The following is a 27,285-nucleotide window of genomic DNA, read 5'->3' as shown; positions in this document are numbered from 1 at the left end:
GAGCCGAGAATGGCGCATCTTGTTACACTGTGACTCATTGAAGGTGGTGTGTTCTAATGTGTGGAGCTGGAACAGATGTGAGGAACTGTGGGTGGTTTATTTGTGGCTAATGAGTTTCTCTCTCATGTAGCTTTCCGTTACTTCATAGAGGATTCAGTGCTCGCATAAATATCAGGAATATGGAAGATGCTCATGGTCTATAAATACAACCCAACGTATGTTTCTTTTAAATCGAATCTGGATCTCATCCAAAAGGTTAGTTGTAAAGACGTTCTCAAATCATTTTCAAAGTAACGTCAATTCAGATGTATTTCTCATTTTGTACGTTTGTGGTCCTGGATGCTGGATACTACAGGTTCAGCCATGTGGATTTACTGGCAAGCCGGCACAGCCCTCATACAGCTTCATCACTCCTATGGTTCACTGAACATCCTTCAGTAGATTGGCTCATGTGTTGGTGTATGCTGATTTATGCTACTGTTCTGGTGTACAAACAGACCTCTCAATTATTGCCCCCCACCCCCCCATTTGGTAAATTTTCCTGGAACTAATGAATTATTTGGGGATCTCTTATAGCACCTCCTTCTCTCTCAAGCTATATGATTGTGCAATATGTACTGGTCCCTGGCCAATCTTTCAGGGGCCCCTTGATTTGTACAGTTTAGCATCAGTTATTGATATTGATTCCTGACATTGGCTCTTTGAAATGACAGGGTAGAGAGCTGCACAGCTGGCAGGGGCAAACAGAGTGTATTGCATACATCCACCAACGCTGTGTACGTAAAATAAGTATGGCTTTTGTCAAGCTTGTGTCTTTCGAAACTGACACATTGATATCAATATCGTTCAATCTGTTCACACTGCTACCATCTAGAAGGCAAAGACAGTACAGGTGCATCTACGCTGGTATGGAGAGACTGAAAAACAGCTTTTATCTCCAGGCCATCAGACTGTTAAATAGTCACCACTAGCCAGCCTTTGACTATGACCCTGCTCTGAACTTTAGTCACTGTTACTAACCAGCTACCACTCAATACTCAACCCTGTGCCTTAGAGACTGCCGCCCTAAGTACATAGTCATTGAACACTGGTCACTTGAATAATATTGAAATACTGTTTTAAACACACTTTGTATGTACAATGAGTGTACAAAATATGAAGAATATCTGCTTTTTCCATGACATAGACTGACCAGGTGAATCCAGGTGGAAGCTATGGGTTTTATTGAGCTCATTTGTTAAAACAACTTCAATCAGTGTAGATGAAGGGGAGGAGTCAGGTTAAAGGAGGATTTTTAAGCCTTGAGACAATTGAGACATGGATTGTGTATGATTTCAGATTATTTTGAGCCCAATAAAAATGAATGGTAAATCATGTATTGTGTCATTTTGGAGACACTTTTATTGTAAACACGTCTACATTAATGTGGATGCTACCATGATTTTGGATAATACTGAATGAATTGAATGAATCATGAATAATGATGTGAGAAATTTACAGACGCACAAATATCATACCCCCTGCTATTGTAAAAGTGAGAGGTTACCATGTCTTGATAGGATATGATATTTGTGTGTCTGTAACTTTCTCACTCATCATTATTCACGATTCATTCAGGACTGTCCGTAATCATGGTAGCATCCACATTGATGTATTTTGAAACATTCTATTCTTATTTACAATAAAAGTGACTCCAAAACGACACAATTCATTATTTACCATTCATTTCTATTGGGCACAAAATCATCTGAAACACAACCAAAACAAACAGCAAATGCATCCAACAAGTTTGATGTAATCATTGTGATGCTAGGAATATGGGAACAAATACTATACGTTTGACTACTTTAATACACATACAGTACAGTATAAGTGAATTTGTTCCCATACTTTTGGTCCCCTAAAATTGGCGGACTACATTATGTACAAAAAGTGCTGTAATTTCTAAACAGCTCAGCCGATATGGATCAAAATACCCTCAAATTAAAGTTGACAGTCTGCACTTTAAGCTCATAGTCATTGTATCATTTCAAATCCAAAGTGCTGGAGTACAGAGCCAAAACACAAAATCACTGTAAATGCCCCAATACTTTTGGAGCTCACTGTATATTTATATTTATATATTTATTTGTTATGTTTTGTAGTACCGTGTATTGTTTTGTATTGTTAGGTATTACTGCACTGTGGAGCTAGGAACATAAGCATTTCACTGCACCAGCAATAATATCTGCAGAATTTGTGTACCCGACCAATAAAATGGTATTTTATTTAATATGGGACATACAATACCGCTACGCTGGTAAATAACCATATGGACAAAATCAGCAATTGGTGTGCAATGTTTGAAAACCAAAACCTTTGAGAACATGTATTTGAGACCTTTACACCAAAGAGAAGCGAGAAATGACGAGATTTGTGTCTGTCCCGTGACCACCATTAATAGCCTAGCAACCGTGTCCCAGAGGTTCCGTAATCTCCCCATCTGTCCAATTAACAGAGGGAGGAGCTGTCAGGGGAACATGGAGGGGGAGGGGGGGGGGGGGATTGGAGCATTAGCACTGTGGATGGAAATGCTGGAGATTGGGATCACAGTTCTCTCCCCTCCAGTCGACACGGTGGCTATTTCTGTGGCTCCAGGTTAACACTTTTCTCCCTGCCCTTTTCTGCCTCGTGATTTCATTAGGTGCAACGCCACTGGTCACTCCGGTGTAGCGCGGGGACTAACTGGGCTCGTGTTCCTGTAATAGCGACACGAGGAATGGAAAAGGCTATACGATTGCATTTAGTGAGCTTAACCCTGGTGTGTAATTAAACCAAGAGATGAAGCAGAAACTGTACGTGATGAACACATTGGTTTCGGGAGAACAGAGTTTCTGAGGAAGTTGATATTTCTTGTAGAGAATGATGTTCTCTTTCGTCTCATGGCAGGATCATTAGGCAATGTGCCGCTGGATCAAGTTCACTGTCGTGAAAAATACCTTTACCTCTCTTAAATCCTTTGACAGTTTCCAGCAGTTCTTTGGAGAGTATGCTATAATGTCAATGCAGTACACCCAATACTTATTTTCTCTCTATTTTATCCTCAAAGATGCCATAGCCTGAACAGCATTCATGTTCACTGGCATAGCATGCAGCGGAGTCCCTGAATCCTAATTCAAAGGATTTGTTCTTAGTTACAGAGTTGACATTGAGATGATTACCTCATCCTCCGCTCGCTGTATTTGTCCTTTCTTCCGCATCTATGCAGGAAATATCACATCATGCAGAAAATATTATCTAAAGCAACATGTACATACACAGTATGCTCATGCAACACATAGGCACCATGAAGAAGATATTCTGGTTTTATCATTTTTCAAAGTATTTATTAAAATCAAGTTATATATTTAAGAGCATGTTGTGTTTTGTGTATGTATTTAGTCATTCACTTACAAACCTTCAACAGTTCCAAGTTAACGTATCCACCATCTGAACCTTTACGCAAATTGTGTTTATGTGCTTAATTGTTTCTTTGTTTCTATTGGCTGAACGCTAACGATGTGGCTAATTGACACAGTTGTTTTGACCCTGGTGATAAGTTCACCTGCCATTTTAGCTGTGCCCAAATGTTGGTCAGGGGATGTCTTTTAAGTTAGGTGAGCCACGGTTTTAGTTGCCAATGTTTTTATGGTTCTAACTTGTTCTGGAGTTGCAGTTTTGTAATAAATATAAGACTGTTGAACAGTTATCTCAGTCTTTGTTTTAAGCCTTTTCAAGTGTTTGAGTTCTTCCACAAGCACACAAGTGCTTTCTCGTGATCCAGGATGTGATATTTGAAGCTGGGTGAATGCTTGTGAGAATTTACGAGTCTCTCTGATGTTGACATGCTCTCTTCTCTACGTGTCAATGAAACGGCTCAAATTAGAGGGAGAGAGAACCTCGGATCCTCTGGGAACGGGAGTTGTCAATCATTAATTCTATTCTTAGCATCGGAAACAATGTCTGGATGGGTGAGAATGGCTTACAAGCTCTATCTACTGCAATGAATCAGTGGTACAGACGCTTGGTGAAAACTCACTAACCATTTCAATTGCAGTGTTTTCGGGATTGGAGGATAAGTGTTCATTTGGAAAGAATTGGACTCAACAAGTGATCGACCAATCCAGGCAAGCAACACACTGAAACATTTTGAGTCAAATGCCCAGCCAGATCAATACCGACAGAATGAACAGAACATTTAATATTGACAGGGAAATCAGAGGACGATAAACCTATCATCACTACTTTGCCCTTTCACTATATGCTTCTCTTGTAAACATAATATAACATTATTTGCCAACATCCTAAAAAGACCTCACAGTGGATTTCTCTCAATTTGAGAACTGAGATCTTGGTAAACGTCTCAACACTTTGCTGAGACTGCAGCGAAACCTCCCCCAACCTCACCGTCATGCGCTCTGAAACCGTTCCCCCAACCTCACCGTCATGCTCTCTGAAACCGTTCCCCCAACCTCACCGTCATGCTCTCTGAAAACGTTCCCCCAACCTCACCATCATGCGCTCTGAAACCGTTCCCCCAACCTCACCGTCATGCTCTCTGAAACCGTTCCCCCAACCTCACCGTCATGCGCTCTGAAACCGTTCCCCCAACTTCACCGTCATGCGCTCTGAAACCGTTCCCTCAACCTCACCGTCATGCGCTCTGAAACCGTTCCCTCAACCTCACCGTCATGCGCTCTGAAACCGTTCCCCCAACCTCACCGTCATGCGCTCTGAAACCGTTCCCCCAACTTCACCGTCATGCGCTCTGAAACCGTTCCCCCAACCTCACTGTCATGCGCTCTGAAACCGTTCCCCCAACCTCCCTGTCATGCGCTCTGAAACCGTTCCACCAACCTCACTGTCATGCTCTCTGAAACCGTTCCCCCAACCTCACTGACATGCTCTCTGAAACCGTTCCCCCAACCTCACTGTCATGGTCTCTGAAACCGTTCCCCCAACCTCACTGTCATGCTCTCTGAAACCGTTACCCCAACCTCACTGTCATGCTCTCTGAAACCGTTCCCCCAACAATCAATAGAACTGGATCTCCCAAGGGACCTCTAGCTAGAATCAATCAATTAAAAGGTTGAATTAGTTTGCCTAGAGAAAGAACAGGTGTGAGAGGAAACGACTCTCTTTGGCACACACTTCCTGCACTCAAAGGCCTTTGCATCTGTCATCTGGCATGTTGTCTCTGTATTGTGAGTGATAAGATCTAGGTCCTCTGGCTTTAGATGGTTCAATTGAATGATGGTGAATTATAGCGTGACACATTTCTATTCTTGATGTCAGGGCTTGCATGCCATGTACATACATTATGTACAGTGCTACATAATCTGACATTCAGATTTGGTATTCACAGGGGAGCTTTTAAGTAGTATTGCATTTAAGTGGAATCAATGGTAATTTGTTTTGATTAGGAGACATGATACAAAAGAAAGTTAATGTCTTTCACCCCGAAGGTGTATTTTTATTGCTGTTTACATCGTACATCTCACAGCTGATATGAAATGAAAGGAAACATGAAAAGTGTTGACAGAAAGCTGTGTGCCGGCCTAAGTGTGAATGCAGTCTGTCTGTTTTGGCCCAACAGTGTGTGTGTGTGTGTGTGTGTGTGTGTGTGTGTGTGTGTGTGTGTGTGTGTGTGTGTGTGTGTGTGTGTGTGTGTGTGTGTGTGTGTGTGTGTGTGTGTGTGTGTGTGTGTGTGTGTGTGTGTACTGTGTGTGTGTGTGTACTGTGCTAGGCTTGGCTGGGGTATCCACTCTCTACCAACACCTCCCACACTCCTACTCAGTCCAAAAGAATAGTGCTGCTGGATCACAATCCAAGAGGGATCCCCATAGGCCTAGGAAAGAGAGTCCACACCTCGTGTTCCAAGTTTAGCCACTAGCGTCCTAGAAGTGTTATTTTCCCATCCTGCACTAATTAGAAGCACAAGCATCCCAGCTGTGGAGTTTAATTATCAGCCCAACACGACCATTGCTCACCATTTCTGTTGTATTATATAGACATTAATTTATTAGAAACATGTTTCATCCACTAACATCCATCTTAGATCCTTCTCAATCGTAACGGGTCACATGATGATTTTGTGGACCCACACGACATTGTCGTGAATTGAGGACCGCTCAGCCTATTCCTGTCCTTGTCTTTTCTTGTGTCCTGATCGAAACAAAGATCTCGTTTACACTAACATGTCAACATCTCTCTCTGATCAGGATCGATGTTAGCAACTCTAAACTTTGTCTAATCTATGATTAGTGCCTGGGGTGAAAAGGACACGCTGGCCATTGACTGCCAAAACGACCTATGTAGAGCGATGTTGAGTCTGAAGTATGGTACTGTATATGTTCCCACCACCTTTACAGATGGTTGGTCCCCTTTGAAGTTACCTGTCATATGATCAACAAATGTAACTTAGTTGATATGAACTACCAACCTTTGCTGGGATCATAGAGAATCACCTCCAAGTGTTATTGAGAATTACTAGTATTTTGTCTTCAGAGCTCTGTAATGGGAGCATTATAAGATTATAGGATTAATGTCATTTTTAAGCGGTGACTTCCTAATTGTATTGTTCTCTACGCGTGCGCTTTGTTGTAGCAGACAAAGCATACGTCACACACGCTTAGTAATAGTTTCCGGACCACAAAACAATCATTTTTTTCCACTTTTCTATTTCTAATTTCATCCATGACCTGCTGTGGACTGTCAGCTATAAAATTAAAATGTTAAACCTTCATGTTGCTCTTAATTGTGCTGCATTTGGCTGCCTTTTAGAACATGTGTGTTAGTTTGGCAGACACCTCCTCAGTGCCCGTTGTAAATCCTCATTCTATGAAGTTTCCTAGTGTTGTGTTACTTTACTATTGAATTGAGATGTAGAGAATGATGCATCGTAGGCAGCAGTAATCTAATCTTAGGCTGAGACGCTCCAGAGGGTGGGGGGATCTCACCGTGTGATTGGAGCATTTATCGCAATAAAGTGGCAGGTACATTATCAAATCTCTGGCCCTGGAGCTACAGTCACACACACGCGTGCAGCCAATCAGACGGGAACACGGCACATGCAGACTCGCCCACTTGTGTATGCACCCACACGTCCACACAGATGCACACACGTGCACACATACAACACAAACACACTGTACTGGCACACACATTCATCCCAAGAGCACTTTTAACCCCAAAATTGATATGAAATTGACTAACAACAATAGCAGACACAAGTAGTGAAGAGTTGGTCACATAAAGCATTAGCGTAACATTAGACAGATGATATTCTGTATATGCATGTATGGCCTGTTTTATAGCAATAACAGCGACAGTATGATTTTCCCTGCTAAAGGAGAAACGTAAACAAGATACCCTGCTTCTTTTCATGGTATCCGTGCAGGCTTCCTAGCAACACATGCAACTGTTTGCACAACCCAGCTCACTTCCTGTAAAGTGCAACTCTTCCTCGCAGACTAATGGCTGGCTTTTTTTTAAGGGCAGATTATAGTCAATGAAACCCCTCTCTCACCCCTCATCCTCATACCACACCAAGGAAGTCTTCCGTGGAAGTGCCTCTTTAGATTGGAGTCAACAATGTGCTCCTAACTGGCTTCATATTAATATTTAACTGCAGTACCAAGCACCAAGGGGCACATTTCTCTCTCTGTCATTTGTCTTTTCCTTGCTCTTTTTTTCAATATGGTGGATTTTTTTAGCTTGAAATGCAGTTTTGTTGGCATCATTTCGGGGGGCTTTGTTTTTGTATTGCAGTGGCTTTCAAATGTTTTACATGGATTAGTATATCTAACTTAAACCTGTGACGATGTTATTTCATTATTTTCTGGATTATATTTCATATTTCAGTGGTTTACATGTTGTGTTTTGGTATAAATAAAGATGACGTTAGTCCATACTTTTTTTCCGTTTTATTTTTACAACTGGTTTAATCTCGTAAAGTGATCAGCATGTAGGCTACATTGCAGCACGTGGGATTATTTGTATCCCAGTTCAATAAGAGCTTGTGTTGATGGAAGTCCAAAAATATACATCAAAATTCATTCCATTCTATTGCTTTGCATAACGGAAGTCTATTCCGCTGTGAAATGTGTTTATCATGACCTCCCGCCATTTATCCTTTCTATAACTATTGTTTAAGAAAAACACTGCAGTCTGCTCCCAGACGAAGAGACAGAATCAGTTAGAATTTGTGGAAGTAATCAATCAAAATGTCCAACCTCTGAACTTCAAATGTCAACATGACAATTTTATGAATGGTAGATTGTTGATTTGGTCCAATTACTGTGTCAGACCACCTTACAATAGATATCATACGCGTGTTATCTGAAAACAGCTTTCTTCCTTTCATTGAAACATGATTCGGTGGCTTGTGACTAATTGCGGTAGGATTTACTGTTGGCTATCTGGTTTAGCTTTCCTGTGTTCTCATAAAGAACGCCTGTCAGAGCTGCATGATGAATATCACCGCAAAGCAGGAGGGACACTCCCATCCCTATCCCATTATTTAAAGGCCACTGACTGCCCCTCCCACAACATCCTGCCTCAAACTGGGGCAAGAGAATGTTTGGGCAACAACATAAACTCCCACAACACGCATAAGAGATCCATGTGAAATGATGAGGTTTATTGATTGTGTTCTTACTGTTACCGACAGCTTGGACACATTTCCTGACAGATTTCTAAGTGGAGCATGGACCATTGCGTTTTACCTTTTGAAATGTGTCTGCTGTTGAATGCATTGACAGTCGGATTTTGACAGACACACTTGAATGGGCGGTTTGTGCAGAATGCCAAAAATATCTTGTCACTGCAGGAGTGACAAATGAGTCTGTCTCCTACACAAGCTGCAGTGCAGTATTCCACCTTCGGTTTGTTATTGATCACTGAAATTAATGATTTAATTAGCTGAATCCAATGAGATGACTAGCAGATGGTAACCATGACACTTGTTCATGAAGATGGCATGGCATCAATAATGACACGGAGTCCGCACAATGTTTCCTATTTGTGAAAAATATAACTAAATGGAAGAAACTGTCGAACATTGTATGGGTTAAATCGAAAGTCTGCCTCAGAGTTACGTGCGGTGCTGTGTGTTGTGCTTGATGAATCAAAAATCATCAAAGCCCTTTAAACCATGGAAGTGTCATTGTGGTACTCCAGCTAATGACATTCGGGTCAATTGTGAGAGGAAGAGCTTTAGTCAATGGATTGTAGCTTAGCGAAACATGGCCAAGAGCACAGATCACACTGAACATAGGGTTGGTAATTATCCATGAATGTTAAACAGCTCAAAGTTTTTCAGCAGACATTAAGTGGTAGCCTCTGGTCTCTTCCTTCTCCTCAGACATATTTTTCTCTTTTTCATTATAACCCATGATTTACAATTTGGTGTTGTTTATAAAGAAAAAAGAAGCTCAATGTTCATTTGGAAGTGAAATGAAGTGTCTTAAGTAACTTAAGAACTTATGATGCATTCTCTTCAAATGCAGACTTCTGTACTACCCCTTAGGAATATGTGGAGATTGTCTCTTCATCCTTTGTCTTTCCATGGTCTCTCTGAAGGGATACATAGTTTGGCCTTGTGGAATGCTCATCCGATTGTTTTCAAGCTTTTTGGCTAGATTGTTTGTAGGCCTTTTAGCTAACTAATTGCTCTACTGGGTTTAACAGGGGCTCAACTTGGCATGTTCAATATGTTGACGTTCATCTCCGCCAAGGGTTATGTGCAATTGTATTTAAAATTGCACATAACTTGTATTTGTAATTGCACAATTTGTATTCCATTTCACTCTGTGCTGCAACTGAACTTTCCTCAGAGTTGGGTATGGTAGTTTGGGGATACAAGGTCCTCGGCTCGCTTTCATTTTACAGTTCTTTTTTTTATAGCTTTGGCCATCTGAGATGTGATAGCACTTTATTTTAAGTGGTTTTCCTAAAGCAAACCTAATATGCTCATAATAACACCTGTCCAACCTGGTCCTGACATTCTACAGAATGACAGACGTTTTGAGTGCTCTATGAGACACCTAAACCAGAAGTAACGACAGGAATCTCTTGGCAATAGGACCACCACTAGTAGCTGTCAGACAGCAAGGACAGCTCAAAATAATCCCTGACCTTGGCAGTAAGTAGTTCCTGTCTTAGAAGGAGCAAGCAAACACAACCAAGTGAACAGCTCTGTGTGACTCCATCCTTAGTGAGGATGACCCTGTGGGAGCCAAAACATGTCTGTTCATTAATGAACACATGGGGACAGAGAGATCCGACTGGCTCTCCAACAGTGGGGATATAACATTTCTTACTCCAGCCTAATCTGCTGCTTAGAGTTGGGAGTATGTACACTTGAGCCTATGGGAGATCTGTTAAGGCCCTTGGAAATTATGTTAACTAGGATCACAAAAGAAAGAAAACTCTCCCCTGAGTTATATATTCAAGCAATAAGGCCCGAGAGGGTGTGGTATATGGCCAATGTATCACGGCTAAGGGCTGTTCTTAAACACGACGCAAAGCGGAGTGCCTGGATACAGCCCTTAGCTATGGTACATTGGCCATATACCACAAAGCCCCAGAGGTGCCTTATTGCTATTACAAACTGGTTACTAACGCAATTAGAGCAGTAAAAATAGATGTTTAGTCATACCTGTGGTATACGGTCTGATATACCACGGCAAATCATTTTGCTAGGGTTTAATTTACTCAGGCAAACAGAACATAGGGATAAGCCTTGGGAATGCTCCAGATAGTTTACCCCCTGCCTCTTTAGTGCCGAATACCCCGGACACCCCATTTCATAAGGCTATTAAATGAACCCCAATCTGATCGGTAGCTAACGGATGCACAGACATCCCCTGAATCACAACTATATATGATAGATGTGCAGTCTGACAGCAGGGCATTGATCTTGTGTTGATATAGGGGGGGAAATAGAACAGCCATGTGTGATGTTCCTTGAGGCTTCTGTCGACATGCTGATACGCAGATTGAAGCCAGTTCCTGCCTGCGAGATCAGCAGCTGAGCGAGGAGATGAGTCCACTAATAGGCTGTCATCTGAGGCATTTGGGTCTGATAATTGCAGGAAATGTTTCAGCCTGTTTCAGGCAGACTAGGGTTCTTCGTCCTCCACGGGGGGTCGGTTTAGGGGTGCAACGTGGGTAAACACAAGGCACCCTCACTCGGACACCACTCAGCTCGAGGCCATCATCTAACACAATCAATTCAAATAAAATCAAATGACATTTTATTTGACACATACACATGGTTAGCAGATGTTAATGTGAGTGTAGCGAAATGCTTGTGCTTCTAGTTCTGACGGTGCAGTAATATCTAACAAGTAATCGAACAATTCCCCAACAACTACCTAATACACACAAATCTAAAGAGGTGAATGAGAATATGTACATGTAAGTACATGGATGAGCGATGGCCGAGCAGCATAGACAAAGTGCAATAGATGGTATAAAATACGGTATATACATGTGATATGAGTAATGTAAGATATGTAAACATTGTATAAAGTGGCATTATTTAGAGTGCATTGTATAAAGTGACTAGTGATCCATTTATTAAAGTGGCCAGTGATTGGGTCTCAATGTTGGTAGCAGCCTCTCTGAGTTGGTGATTGCTGTTTAGCAGTCTGATGGCCTTGAGATAATAGCTGTTTCTCAGTCTCTCGGTCCCAGCTTTGATGCACCTGTACTGACCTCGCCTTCTGGATGGTAGCGGTGTAAACAGGCAGTGGCTCGGGTTGTTGACGTCCTTGATGATGTTTTTGGCCTTACGGCGGGTGCTGTAGGTGTCACGGAGGGCAGGTAGTTTGCCACCCTCTGGAGAGTCTTGCGGTTGAGGGCGGTGCAGTTTCCGTACCAGGCTGTGATACAGCCCGACAGGATGCTCTCGATTGAGCTTCTGTAAAAGTTTGTCAGGGTTTTGGGTGACAAGCCAAATTTCTTCAGCCTCCTGAGGTTGAAGAGGTGCTGTTTCTCCTTCTTCACCACACTGTCTGTGTGAGTGGACCATTTCAGTTTGTCTGTGATGTGTACGCTGTAGATGGAAGGGGTTGGTCTGAGGTGAAGCTGTACATTAGTCTCCTCTTCTTTCTCGGTTGTCCTGTGCTGTCACTAGCCTGCGGATAACAGTGTCAGAGCACAACATTGTCACGGATTAGGTTGAGCTGAATGACTCAATGAACAACACCACTATTAAGCCGAAGCTTTTCTACTGTGATGAGGTTTGGCGTCGGGGTAAAAGTCAGAGAAAGCTCTTGTGTTACGGCTGCAATGGAGACTTCATTCAGAGTAATAATGTGGAGCTGAAAGGAGAGCTATAGTAGAATAGCTGATGTACTAGTCTTTTAGTGCATGAATTGTCAATGTGCTATATGCCTCTGTCAGCGGGTATGAAGACGTGATCGGGGTTCTCTATGACATTACTGGTAGACATTACTGGTCTCCATCGATCCGTCCACTGCGCCTGTGGATGATATTTGTATGGTTTGCTTTTTCCAAATGATTCATAAACTACCGCCCCTAAAATAATCCATTTCCCATCTATTGATATACTGTATAGTGTACACTGTATCCACTTTGACATTTGATGTAAAAAAAGATATGGTTATTTTAACCCTGTCTGTGTTGTGTTCCCAAGGGCCATGGGGCAGATGTATGGGCAGTGACTGTGGTCCAGGTGGCAGCCAGAGTCGGGCTGTGTGGTGTGCCCACGTGGACGGCTGGACCACCCTCCACACCAACTGTGACCAGTCCCAGCGGCCTTCCAACCAGCAGAACTGCTTCCGTGTGTGCGACTGGCACAAGGACCTTTACTACTGGAAACTGGGTGCCTGGAACCAGTGTGTGTCCGTGTCAACAAGAACCTTTGGGGGCTTGCGGCCATACGTATGCAATGGGGGTGAGGAGGGCATTCAGACTCGGGAGGTGGGCTGCATACTAAAGTCAGACGAGTCTCCCGGAGACGACAACATCTGTGAGTACTTTGAGCCCAAGCCTCGGCTAGAGCAGGCCTGCCTCATCCCCTGCCCTCATGACTGTGTAGTGTCTGAGTTCACCCCCTGGACGTCCTGCTCAAAAACCTGTGGAACCGGCCTAAAGAACCGGGTGCGCAGTGTCCTGGTGCCTCCGCTCTTCGGGGGTTCCGCCTGCCCCAACCTGACTGAGTTCCAGACCTGTAAGCCAGGGCCTTGTAAGGGGCCTGAGGGGGTGTACAGCCTCAGGGTGGGGCCCTGGATGCCCTGTTCTCTGCCCATTTCCCGGCCGGTGCGGCAGGCCAAGCGTAGGAAGGGTAAAGGGGAGGCCAGGGAGAGGCCTGGGGTCAAAGACCCTGATACTAGGGAGGTGATCCAGAAGAAACGGACCAGGAACCGGCTCAACAGGCAGGAGAGCCCCTTCTGGGACATCCAGCTGGGATACCAGAGTCGCACGGTGTCCTGTGCACACAGGAACGGGAGCACGGTGGGACTCAGGTAAGTGGCTCAGCATCAGTATTTCAGGGTCCTTAGTTTGTGCCTGTGTGCTGGTTGTCCTTTAAAATTGTACTTTTAGTCTAAATGGGCAAACCATGATATGTCATTGGTCAAAGGAAACCATGTGTTTTTGTCCTTTCAGAACTGTAATTCATCATAGTGAGTTATCTCTTGGCTTGTCCTTAAATAACACGCAATCTTAAAATAGGCACAAACCTGCCACATGTCTAAACAGGCATTTGCAAGGGGTTGTTTTTATCTTCTTCAGAACTGTAAGCACAGGATTATGTTGTGATGTGATGTACTGTACTGATGTACAGTGGATGACAGGTAAGGGAATGGTTATTTGTCTCTGCTTTGCTGTCAAAGCAATGGAGCACTCCCACTTTCTGATGTCTACTTTCAACGGTGGAGATGACAACTCTATATTCACTGGTGCTCATTCCGTGACAGGGATTGAATCTTAGCCAGCACTTTGTAAAGCACTTTGTAAAGTCTTCTGTGATCTTCGACTGTAAAAGAGCAGGGTGAGTTGCACCAAGCACCTCATTGTATTGGTATTGTTACGTGTGCAGGTGAGGAAAGATAAAAGCATTTCAAATCAAAAAGCTTGATTATTAAGAGTAATTTCAGTTCAACTTTAAAAAAGTAGAGTCATTTATTTTTAAATGCTGTTGACCAAATACTTTTAATGAAAATCTTTCACATTAGGAGTATGGTTCAGGCTATCAATGACTCAGGTTCTTCACATACTATATCTTATATATGATATACAGTAGACAAGACAGCATTGTGTGCCCTTTCTTGCCTTGAAGCTCTTTCTTTTGTGTTGAATGATGTCTTTGTTTTATGCTGAGTGACAATAACTTCAAATGTCAGCACAGTACAGTACCTCTCATCTAGGAATCCATGAGGTCTTTCATCTCTAGCAAGGAGAACTACAGTCTCCGTTATATAGCCTTACATCCACATTATGTATGTGTCCCATGCTACAGATTTGATCAATTATGTACTAAATATATTCATTAATGTGCCGTTGGGGCCAATTTCTCAGCAGTGGCTGGGATCAAATATTTCAAAAGAACCGTGAAAACAAATCTTACGCCCTTAGGAATGTAAATATTAATCTTTGACTTGTTTATTTCTGGTTCTGAAATATTTATCGTTGTTTTTGCCACTTCAGAAAAGTGGAACAAACTTCCCAGCAAACCAACATTGTTTCTGTGAAAGTTCCCAGAACATTTGTTAGGTTGCGGCAATGTTCTCATAGCACAAAAACTGTCCAGTTGCGATGATGATTATACAATATTTGTATAAAACACTTGCCTGATGTTGCAATACCATTCCCAGAACGTTGCCCTCATATTTTGTTGCAGCGGTTTGTTATTAAAACTTTACTGGCACATTGTGTTATTACATTATTTGGAAACCTATAATGAGAACATTTGGGCGAATGTTCTGTGATGGTTGTTACAGATGTTATGCACAACATTTTCGTGAATGTTCAGAGAACATTCCAAGGATATTTCCTTTAAAACATTTTTTGAATCAAATAAAAATGTTCTTATCAAAAACATTCTTTGCATGTTTTTGGGATGTTATAATGTTAGATGAAACCCTAAATAGAACTTAAATGAGAATCTTAGCTAATGTTCTGGGAATGTTCCCGGTTTGCTGGGTTCTCTCTGAAGCGACACCCAGTGAATCTAGGCAGTCGTCCTCCGAACATCTTGCTGACTTCATTTCCCATGTTGTTTGATGTACATCTGTCATCATTGGGCCACAGCTTTCGCTTGAATCATTAGACTTTGTTTTAGCCTGGTTGTAGAATAGTGGCTGGCTTTACATGCAATCATATGAAAACAGAATGCATGCGTAGGCTATTTACTGTAGAGTTCCAGCTTACATGTTGGCCTCTGAAGTTTCCATTTACCACCAGAAGCACTTCTAGAAAGTATCACTTTACATCTTTTAGCTTATGCTTATGTTTCTCTTCACTGGCCACACTGGCCTTCCAACCATTCCACTCACATCAAGGCGCTAAAAAAGATTGTTAAAAGTTTTCGCCCAGGGTTTCACATTCCCTGACCCACATAGTACAGCCGGTTTTGTAGGCTTCAATTGTACAACATGTTTCTTAGCCAAAGCCTTGTGTAATGAGAACGTTTGGGTTCAATGTGGATATTCTTCAGAAACCAAACTCTGTTTTGTGGAATTTCATGGCATTTCTTGTTGTGTGTCGTATAACCGTTATTGGTTTTAAAATGAGAGGTTTGAGTGTTTTTGAAATATTATTACTCTCTTATTTCAAGTGAAATTGTTTGTCCCCGATCTGTCTGACTTGACGGAGATTTTTTTTAAAGTATGACTACTTTAAAGACTTTTAAATCCCTTACAACAATGCAAAATGTAATAAAAATACTTAAAGAGATCGAGATGCCGTGAAAAGGGTCAATGGACGCTTGAAGGCTTTTTAAGCATGTGTGAAGTTTCATCTGAGTCAGGAAGCGAGCCATTATCATCGCTGTGTCACAGAACCTGCGTTTTCATTCCTGAATGTTGTTCACTGAGAAAGAAACACCAGCGCGCCTTGCTGGCAGCAACAACGGAGCTTCGTCGTGACGTCACACCTGCAGGCCCACCACATCAACGAATTCAAAGGAATCTTCATCTGTGGAGACAGAGGGGTTCAAAACACAAGTCAGGCTCTTTCTCAAGCCTTTTTCAAACCAGTTTCACTCGTTTCTAGCAGAAGTGTGAGAAGCTAGAGGTGAAGTGTGGCACCGGCGTCGCCTAAATGAGAGGTTTCTAAATGAAGCCGAGCTGTAATTAGCAGTAAAAGCTCGTCAGCCGCAGCGCCTCAGGGAAAGGCAATGCACGCAACAGAGCAAGTAACAGAAAATGGTCGGCATTAATTGCTAATCATTTGAAGGAGCTTAAAGAGGCAGCGTTTATTCATTAGCTCTAATTGCAAGTTGAATGATTAACAGAGTGATTGCTTTTGGTGATTGATCAGTTGTGGTTACTACTCTGCTGCTTTTGAGGCACTACCCTTCAGAATTGATGTAGATATGAACCTAGTATAAGTAACTTTATGTATTGTATTGTATTACATGTACAAAACCCCTCTTCTCATGGTCCTTTGAGCCGGATTTGAACCAGCAACCATTTCACTACCTAAATGTGGGGGCTGTTGTACAAACCCTTTCCATCTTTTTTTTCTGCATTGTTTATTGTTTATTAAGTTGTGATGATTCTGAATGAAGGGTTGAGTACTATGGTTCAATGCCAGTCAGTTCCCTAAGGACTCTTGAATACAGCTTATTACAACATGCTTAGTATAATGTACATTCTACTATAGTACAAGTATTAGTACATTATAGTATATGATAGTATTAGTATCATGTACTTCCAACCAGCTCATTGATGAATGACCCCTGGCTTCCCATTGTCTTCCGACAGGTGGTGGAGTCACCCAACACTATCTGTGTCTATCTGTCGTAAAACAATGCTTCCTTGATGAATGACGCACTGCAATAGACCGGACGAAAACCAACATTCCACAAATTCAATCAACATACGCCAAATTCTATCTCAAAATGTACCTCAACTGTCTTTGAAACCCACTGACCACTTGTTCTAGGACCACCAACACACACAGGGCTCCCTCAGGACCAGCTTTCACATCCACTGTCGCAAATTACATGCAGCTCGCAGACTGATCTCAGATTACTGACCTTGCCACTCCTCTGCTCTCGCCTCACCTCTGTGTTCCAGTCGGTGTCTGCCCAGGGACCTCCCTCTGACGGTCCAGTCCTGCATCCTTGCTAAGGACTGTAAGCTGAGCGAGTGGGCAGACTGGGGCCCCTGCTCTAAGGCCTGTCTAGACCCAGACCCCGAGTCCCCCCGGGGCCAACGCTCCAGGTCCAGACGCGTGCACCAGTTCTCCGTGGGGGAGGGGGAGGACTGCCCACCGCTGGAGGAGACGGAGCCATGTGACCCTCAGGGGGATGGAGTACTGCCCTGCGCCACGTGAGTGTCACTTAGTGTCACGAGGATGTGTGGAAGTTATAGTTTTACACTGAATATATGGTAAGAAAGATACGGAACATTTATGGTAGGCCTAGAGCTTGAATGTGGGTTAAGTCAATGTTGTATTAGCGGAATTTTAAATGATGAAATGTCGTGTCCGAATGTAATGTATTACACAGTAGTACCAGTCTGTCGAAAGATACTACCGTACATAGTTCAGGAACCTGATAGGCCTCCAGGAAGTTTTCAACAAATTGGAACCACTTAGTGCACTAACATCCCAAAGTCTACTGGATTCTCACTGACAGAGGTGATACATTCCTCCTGTTGATTTCCCATTAGCTACTTCACCTAGCTAATTCGCTCTCCTGGGTGGCCCGTAGGAGTTTGTTTGCGTGGGCCTGTGTCTGTGGTGGAGGAGAGAGCATATGGAGAAAGATTGGTGCAAGTGTTTGAGCTTTTGCAAGACACCGACTCCAGTCAAGTGGAGTCTATGACAATATTGTCTCTCCTGTAACCTGCCACGTAAACACACACACAGATCATATCCCGTCTTTACACAACTATTCACATAAACACACACACAGATCATATCCCGTCTTTACACAACCATTCACATAACACTTGAGCTCTCCTGTTCCGATTCTGCGAAATACTTCAAAACCACACGATCTATAAAACTATCAGTCGTGACATAGCCTTTAAAATGGACTCTTTTCATGACTAAAATGTATCTTTTCATATTACTCATGGGTTACACGGATTGGAAGCAATTAGCCACATTTTGAGCTGATAGCTGTTGAAGTTGTAGTGGAACGATAAGGATTAGTGTAATTCAAGTTTGGCAGCTGCAGCCTCAGATGCAGGTAGAACAGATCAACACACAAGTCACAAATGTGTTTTTATAGCACAGACATGTCAGGGATTTGATTAGCTAAAGAAACATCAGTCAGATTTTAAATGTGTTTTGACAGCATAACCCCCACACACCCATCTCTGTCACCGTCACAGTTACACCTGGAGGACTACAGAGTGGAGCGACTGTAGGGTGGACTCGTTGCTAAGCCAACAGGACCGCCGGCGTAGCAACCAGACTGGCCTGTGTGGGGGAGGGCTCCAGAACCGAGAGGTGTACTGTGTCCAGGCCAACGCCGAACTACTGACCTACCTCAACAACCTTAAAGACAAAGATGGTAATGAGGCGTTTCTATATATAGCACTTTTCCATAACAAAGTCTTTCCTATATATATAAGGGACTGATCAAAATGTATTGAGGGGAGGGGCTGGTCCAAATCAAGGAGTCATAAAAATATATGCCTAAAAAATATTTTCACATGACCCTCCCCTTGTACATGAACATAAATGGAACACCCTTCCCCCTCATAGAATTAACTCTAAATCATGTTTACGACCCTGTGTTTATACACGTTGATATCGACTTCAGCACAGTCGAGGGGCCAAAAAGTCAGGGGTTTGCAGACTACCCCAGACGAGCCATTTTTATAATTATATAAAATATATGCAAAGAGTTTACCAACAACAGGTTTCTGTGCCAATGCACCACACGATCAAGAAACGAAGCATACCGACTTAGGGCACTTCGATATCATGGTTTGTGTTTTCAACACCACAATAAATGTCAATCTTGACAGAACAGAAAATACTTCCCTCCCTACCTTGTAGGCCTACCCAGTATAGAAGGCTTGACAATCTCTGAATGACATTCAACTTTTTAGTGTTTTGTAACAGATGGCTCTTTCAGTTTGGATTGATTGATTGATTTTATTTGCCAGTAAAAAAATATATACATATATACACAAAGATTTTTTTAAATAAGTCTGGGACTTATTTCCATTGTGGTCCCTACTTTCTACTATTTTCTACATGAATACATATACTTACATTACACAGATACAGACAAATTACAGAGATAGAGACAAAGAAAATGCTCGACCTCCAGATGAGTATGAGGGGGGAGTTTAAGTCCAATTCTTACCAGCTTGTTTGGCAGGTAGAGCATTCTTAAGATGATTAGGGCTGCTGGTGAACCATGATGTGCAGGCATAATCAAAGCCACACGGAATTAGCGCACTAGCTTGGTTTCCATCCAATTGGCGACAGATCTTCCAAAATCTTCATAAAAACAATATGCCATTTCAGAGTTTTCTTTAGGAAACAACATGACAGGGAATACGTTGATTTACCGGACATTGAAGACATCGACCAGGTTTCCATATACATTCAGATCCGACCTGGCTCCTCCAGCTCCATCCATAAACGAGGGATATTGGCCAAATGAGCCACGCTTACGTCCTTAACTCCTCTGCGCACAGAACCCGCTAGCGGGCTGAAATTCCACAACATACGGTGATCGCTACATAAATAGTCATATTAAACATTCATGAAAATACAAGTGTCTCACATGTATCGAAAGCCTAGAATCTTGCTAATCCAACTGCGTTGTCAGATTTAAAAAAGGATTTACTGCGAAAGAATACGATGCGATTATCTGAGCATAGAGCCCCATAAAAAACAACAATTTTAACCAGCACAGGCGTAACATGTTCACAAACTGCATTAAAATAAATTGTTTGCCTTTGACGATCTTCGTCTGTTTGCAATTCCAATGCTCATTGTTACACAATGAATGATTTTTTGTTTGATAAAATCCGTTTTTATAACCTAACACAAAACGTTTTGTGAACCGCTTGTGTCGTGAAATCCGTCTCATTCCATTTTCGAAGACACATTCCAGGTAAATCACCCACACAGAACGTGACTTTTCCAGTCATGTTTGGTTTCACTGCAATCAACTGGTTTGTTTGTAACACAATCAAACCTGATGGGCCATTTCGCGGGACGTATTGACTGAAAGAAACCGATTTGAAGATAACAAGTCATGACATCATTGTGCACCAATGATTTGCCCGCTGTTTCGTTGATTGACTGTCTTTTAACCCAATGACCACTGATCGTCTTGAAATCTAGCTGGGTTGATAGCCAATGTTGTCTTGGTAAGCAACTCTAGTGTATATTTGGCCTTGTGTTTTAAGTAGTTGTCCAGCTGATAGATGACTTTGTCTCCCAGCAGACTGAACTAAGTTTTCCTGTAGGAGTTTTTGTTTATTTTTAGCCCCCAAAAAACTCCCTAGTCTTTGCCAATGCCAAGTATACCCATAACATGATGCACCCATCACCATACTTGAAAATATGAAGAGTGGTACTCAGTGATTTGTTGTGTTGGATTTGACCCAAACATAACGCTTTGTATTCAGGACAATAAGTTATTACTTTAGTGCCTTATTGGAAACCGGATGCATGTTTATTGGAATTATTTTATTTTGTACAGGCGTCCTTCTTTTCACTCTCATTTATGTTAGTAGTTTGGAGTAACTACAATGTTGTTGATCCCTCGTCAGTTATTTCCTATCACAGCTATTAAACTCTTTAACTGTTTTAAAATCCTCATTGGCCTCATGGTGAAATCCCTAAGTGGTTTCCTTCCTCGCCGGCAACTGAGTTTGGAAGGGTGCCTGTATCTTTGTAGAGACTGGGTGTATTGATTTTATCATCCAAAGTGTAATTAATAACTGCACCATGATCATACTCAATGTCTACTTTTTTTTACCCATCTACCAATAGGTGCCTTCTTTGTGAAATATTGAAAAACCTCCCTTGTCTTTGTGGTTGAAATTCACTGCTCAACTGAGGGACCTTACAGATATTTGTATGTATGGAGAACAGAAATGAGACAGTCATTCAAAAATCATGTTAAGCACTACTATTGCAGTCCATGCATTTTATTATGTGACTTTGTTAAGCAAACTTTTACTCCTGAACTTATTTAGGCTTTCCATAACAAAAGGGCTGGAGACTTATTACCTCAAGACATTTCAGCTTTTAATTTTGAATTAATATATTAACATTTCTAAAAAACATAATTCCACTTTGACATTATGGGGTATTGTGTGTGGATCAGTGACACAACATCTCAAATTAATCTATATTAAATTCAGGCTGTCACACAACAAAATCTGGAAAAAGTCAAGGGGTGTGAATATTTTCTGAGTAAATGCTTGCCTGTACTCGGTGTCACTAACTGTTGTATGTCTTTACGTCACTACCGCAATTTGGGCTTCTTTGCATTGACAATAGTCTCTCTCTCTCTCTCTCTCTCTCTCTCTATCTAACCATAGATACTGAAACCACATAATTTCCTCCCGCATGTTGAAACACACGTTGCTTTGGTACGCAGTTAAAGATTGACTGACATTAAAGGAGAATGTACTAATGATTTTTGTTGAAATGTATGTGCATGTTTGTGTTCCCACGTGTGTTTGTGTGTGTGTGCATGTGTGTTTGTGGGAGTTAGAAGGGAGAGTGTTCTTATCTTCCTGGCGCAGGATTCCTCTTCCTCCCCATCAGGGGGGTAATCTCCCCAGCTGGTACATAGATAGAGGCAGACACAGGCAGACAGTGCCTCAGTGAAGTCTGCAGCAACCACCACTGCATGCATAAACTAAATCACCACGCTCCTAGAAGAACACATCTTTAACAACAGGTCCAGGATCACCTTACCCTACCTAAATCCAAACCTTAACCATTCTAGAGGGGAAAATCCAAAACTGACTGCTGATCAGGTTCTAGGGGTAACTGGATTGATCTTATTAGAGCACCTTCAATATACATTTTTAAAGATCGATAAGTGTATCCCTGCAGCGCTTCCCATCCTTATTCTTTCTACAAGTCTCATTCTCATATTGGAAAACCGCTAGACTCCTGTAACAGCACTTAACGTATGCCTCAACATCCAAAACCCTCTCCCTTTCCAGTGACGGTGTTGCTAATAGTTGTATCTCCCTGTGCCTGCAGAGGGTCAGACCTCAAACCAGCAGAAGCCTAGTGTTCCCCCTCTTCTATCCATCAGCTTTGAAGTTACAGGTAGGTGCTTTAGACCAATCCGAACCTCCCCTCTCTGCCTTGTAGGTGCTTTAGACTAATCCGAACCTCCCCTCTCTGCCTTGTAGGTGCTTTAGACCAATCCGAACCTCCCCTCTCTGCCTTGTAGGTGCTTTAGACTAATCCGAACCTCCCCTCTCTGCCTTGTAGGTGCTTTAGACCAATCCGAACCTCCCCTCTCTGCCTTGTAGGTGCTTTAGACCAATCCGAACCTCCCCTCTCTGCCTTGCAGGTGCTTTAGACCAATCAGAACCTCCCCTCTGTGCCTTGTAGGTGCTTTAGACCAATCCGAACCTCCCCTCTCTGCCTTGTAGGTGCTTTAGACCAATCCGTACTTCTTCTCTCTGCATTCTTCTCCTCCTTGCTATTTCTCTTCTATTTTTCTTCCTAATAATGTTTCTCAGTTGAAGTATGTACTGTTAGCATGCATTTCTGTTTTGATGGATGATACTATGACAGTGTTTTGATAGGTTGGCCTCTCCGCAGATTTTGCGTCTCAAGTGGTGTAGTTTTTTGAAACACCAACATGTGTTTTCAACTAAGTTTGAGAATAAACGGTTTCAAGAAGTGGTACGGAAAAAAGGACATTAAAGTATTTGCCTGGCACATCGGGACAAGTTTTTAAGCCTTTGTGGGAATGGTGAAATAACACACGGTTGTTTTTCCAAATGGAATATGCAAAGCATCTGTGAGATGTTTTTTTCCCCTGTTTTTCTACTCTGGCACACAACAAGCAACAGTCACATTAGTTGCGCGAAAGGACATTTGTTATTGTAGTTTCAATACAATGCAAGAAATACAAGCACATTGTATAAGTCGTGTAATGAAGATGCTGGGTTCTTCTTTATCACAAACACCACTAATCTGTTGGTCGACAATTTCTATTCAGAATGGATTGATGTACTTAGATTTAAGTCTGCTCTGCACACTAATAATACAAGGATTATCAGGCTTACCAAGTGCAGTATTGGACTATTTGTATGGGAATCATTCCTTTTGCATATCAATTTCAAAGCTGTGCTTGCTTTTCACTGTTCGCTCGGCAGAATGATTTTTCAGCTCTCTTTGACTTGATAAGACTCGAAGCGCTAAATGTGTTGTTGGAGCTGTCAGACTTAGGGAGAGAGACGTGTGAGGACATCTTGATCTTCAGATCCTGCTTAGTGAGAAAGTGTGTTTGTGTACAAGTGTAATTGATTGAAAGTGTTGCATCCGCTGATGCAATGTTTGGATCATAGATTGAGTGTTTGAACGTGTATGTGCACATATACAGGTGTGTGCAGGTGTGTGTGCGTATGTGCATTTGTGCATGTGCATGTGTGTGCGTGCACGTCTGTTCGCGTCCACGTGGGTGCCCACGTGCCTCTGCACATTGCATTTGTGAGTGTGTGTGTTCATATGCTGTGTAAATTTGACAATGTAGCCAATGGTAGTGGATTTTGCCTTGGACAATCTGTTAGGAGATCAAGAGCCTTTGTTGCATCAACCAGAACAAGCAGCACTGTGCTATGTTCCAAAACAGCTTTGATGTGACAGACACACAAAACCACTCGCCAACTTTCCACTCCAACTTTCAAACAAACCCATTTATTCAAGTGCATTTAAGAAACATCCAGAAAATGGTGTCTCACAGTCGGCTTCACTTATCCTCCTGCCGAGAAAAACAATCTCTCTTTTGTTCCTTTGCGTGAAGTGAAGTTCCTCTGCGGGAATATACGCATCGTGTACACAGCTTCTAAATCTGAAGCGTTGCAACAGGGGAATCATGGCAATGGATTATTCTTCATAGAATATGTATGAGAGGAGACACTGCAGCTCTCTCACACCTTCGGTACAGCCTTCATGTGTCTTCAGTGAGAGCGGTGGGCCGTGCTTCATGTTGTTTCAAGTGTTAGATTGCGTTGAAAGGTTAATCAGAGTTCATTTATCACCCTGAAATGCTAACAGTATGCTAACAGTGGGGCGATAAACAAAAGGAAATGACAGCACTTCACAGACCTTGTTTAAAAAAAATATATATATATATTATTTAACCTTTATTTAACTAGGCAAGTTAGTTAAGAAGAAATTCTTATCTTACAATGACGGCCTGGGAATAGTGGGTTAACTGCCTTGTTCAGGGGCATAACGATGTATTTTTACCTTGTCAACTCAAAGAACTTGATGTATGTCGTCCCCCCATTTGAGTGACAAAGTTACAGAAGGCACAAATATCATACCCCCAAGACATGCTAACCTCTCACCATTAGCATATTTTTGGGGGTATGATATTTGTGCCTTCTGTAACTTTATCACTCAAATGGGGGGACGACACACATCAAGTTCTTTCATTTTTAAACAGACTATACTGTAAGTATATTTGTATGCCTGTCCCTTATTTCCATGTCTCTAGCATCCCGTCCTGTGGACAGCAAGCTGTGTGGGGGTCCCATCCCCAACACGTCCCAGCTGTGTCACATCCCCTGTCCCATCGAGTGTGAAGTGTCCCCATGGGGGGCCTGGGGACCCTGCACCTATGAAAACTGTGACGTCCAAGAAGGGAAGAAAGGTGTGTGGATAAGGCTTGGAGTGGGACTTACTGTATGTCGATCACACTTTATTTGGATAGCCCCATATAAACCATCTACAGATGGTCACACTAGCAACAAACAATCAAATGCTTGCTAAGGCTAAGGTTAAGGTCAGGGTCAGGGTTAGGGTTAGGGTTAGGGTTAGAATAGAGGTTACGTAAGAGTTAAGTTTAGGGTTAGGATAATGGTTAAGGTTAGGGCTTAGGGTTAGGTTTAGAATAGAGGTTACGTAAGAGTTAAGTTTAGGGTTAGGATAATGGTTAAGGTTAGGGCTTAGGGTTAGGTTTAGAATAGAGGTTACATAAGAGTTAAGTTTAGGGTTAGGATAATGGTTAAGGTTATGGTTAGGGTTAGGTTTAGAATAGAGGTTACGTAAGAGTTAAGTTTAGGGTTAGGATAATGGTTAAGGTTATGGTTAGGGTTAGGTTTAGAATAGAGGTTACGTAAGAGTTAAGTTTAGGGTTAGGATAATGGTTAAGGTTAGGGCTTAGGGTTAGGTTTAGAATAGAGGTTACGTAAGAGTTAAGTTTAGGGTTAGGATAATGGTTAAGGTTAGGGCTTAGGGTTAGACTTAGTGGATAGTTAGTTGAAATGCTGTTGACAGTTATTGAACATCTACTGAACACCTATAACCCATTTATAAACATGGCACTGTTTCAGAAGGTTGTACAGTAATTATCAGTGAATATATAGTAGTTGGTGTTATTGTAGCCATTGTGAAGTCCTCTTAAACAAACATATTCTGGCATAAATGTAGTATCTAACATCTGTGGGTGGTTCAACACGCTGGCGCTTCGCAATGAAATCCTCTCATTGTATCAATTTATGGTCAATTAGATCACATTATGTGTTAAAGTGCCAACAATTAACTAGGCAATTACTTGCTTGCACTTGTACACTAATCCCAGTCTTATCATAGTAACATATCCTATTATTCCATTTCGAGAGAGCTGTTGAAGAGATCAATTCCCATGGAAGACAATTAGGCATATTATGCATTTTTTCAGAGTTTTTATATATTTTTTCCACGTGGTTTTATGTATTTTTCATTATACATTTTTCATATTAATTTGAATGATGTGTCTTTTTCCTTTCGGCAGGTTTTAAACTGAGGAAACGGGAGATCAGCAATGAGCCAACGGGTGGACCAGGGAACTGTCCTCACCTGGTGGAGGCTGTCCCATGTGACGAACCCAGCTGCTGGGCCTGGCGCCTCGTCAGACTGGATGAGTGTATCCCCGACGGGGAGCTGCCGTGTGGCCCCGGGACACAGATACCTCAGGTTCAGTGTGTCAACAGCACCGGTGAGGAAAATCATGGAGATGTTTTTTTTCCTTCGTTAATTCCGTTAAACTCAGTCTCCGTAATCGTTGCTGTGTGATTGTAGATAAAGCTCTGTGATTGCAGTCTATAGGTTTATTGATTTGGTTAATGCACATTATAGAGTCCTTTATTTTCAGTGGACGTTTGCTTGACTAATTCATGTATAACACAGCCAATGGGCAAAACTGACTGAAATGACGTCGCTACAACCAGAAAATGGTTGAAATGTTGTCATTAAGAAGTTATTTCAACCAGTATTTCCTGCTAAGCTAGCATAGTACAATAAACCTGTACTGTGGTATTCTGACTTACTATCATGCTCAGAATTCGCCACATTGTTAGCTCAGCTCCCTGACCCCCCCCCCCCCCCCCAAGAGTAGCCCACCACTTCCAGATGAACTATTTACATCTAGTGATGAATAAAAGTGTCCGCATGCTTCCCAGCCGAAACAGTTTGTGCATACAGTGCGTTCAGAAAGTATTCAGACCCCTTGACTTTTTCCACATTTTGTTACGTTACAACTTTATTCTCAAATTGATCGAATAAAAAGTTGTCCTCATCAATCTACAACAATACCCCATAATGACAAATCGAAGTTAGCAAATTTCTTAAAAATAAAAAACAGAAATAACTTATTTACATAAGTATTCAGACCCTTTGCTATGAGACTTGAATTCGAGCTCAATTTGCGTCCTGTTTCCATTTATTATCCTTGAGATGTTTGGAAAGGCAAACACCTGTCTACAACAGTGCATGATTGGAGTCCACCTTAGTGGAAAATTCAATTGATTTTCACATTTATTTGGAAAGGCAAAAGGGTGCTCCATCCTTAAAGGGGACATCAGTCTAACATTCCTTCTCTTATAAATCAGGTCCCAAACCACA

At 42.1% G+C, this 27,285-nt stretch overlaps 1 protein-coding gene across 1 annotated transcript in view; it reads left to right on the top strand.

Annotated features, from left to right (window-relative positions):
• The first annotated feature begins 2,940 nt into the window (after nucleotides 1–2,940).
• The window catches only part of LOC115104763 (thrombospondin type-1 domain-containing protein 7A-like), a 73,342-nt gene continuing 48,997 nt past the window's right edge, over nucleotides 2,941–27,285 (top strand). The window contains exons 1-7 of the mRNA XM_065005555.1: nucleotides 2,941–3,026; nucleotides 12,430–12,470; nucleotides 12,683–13,514; nucleotides 17,292–17,546; nucleotides 18,558–18,739; nucleotides 24,899–25,054; nucleotides 26,177–26,380. Of these exons, the coding sequence (XP_064861627.1) occupies nucleotides 2,941–3,026; nucleotides 12,430–12,470; nucleotides 12,683–13,514; nucleotides 17,292–17,546; nucleotides 18,558–18,739; nucleotides 24,899–25,054; nucleotides 26,177–26,380 (1,756 nt within the window). The remainder of the gene's footprint in view (nucleotides 3,027–12,429; nucleotides 12,471–12,682; nucleotides 13,515–17,291; nucleotides 17,547–18,557; nucleotides 18,740–24,898; nucleotides 25,055–26,176; nucleotides 26,381–27,285) is intronic.

This window comes from Oncorhynchus nerka, linkage group LG3, assembly GCF_034236695.1.
Source record: "Oncorhynchus nerka isolate Pitt River linkage group LG3, Oner_Uvic_2.0, whole genome shotgun sequence".
Taxonomy (NCBI): Eukaryota; Metazoa; Chordata; class Actinopteri; order Salmoniformes; family Salmonidae; genus Oncorhynchus; species Oncorhynchus nerka.
Note: the sequence above shows the minus strand (reverse complement) of the source record. Positions and strands in the feature narration are given on the sequence as shown.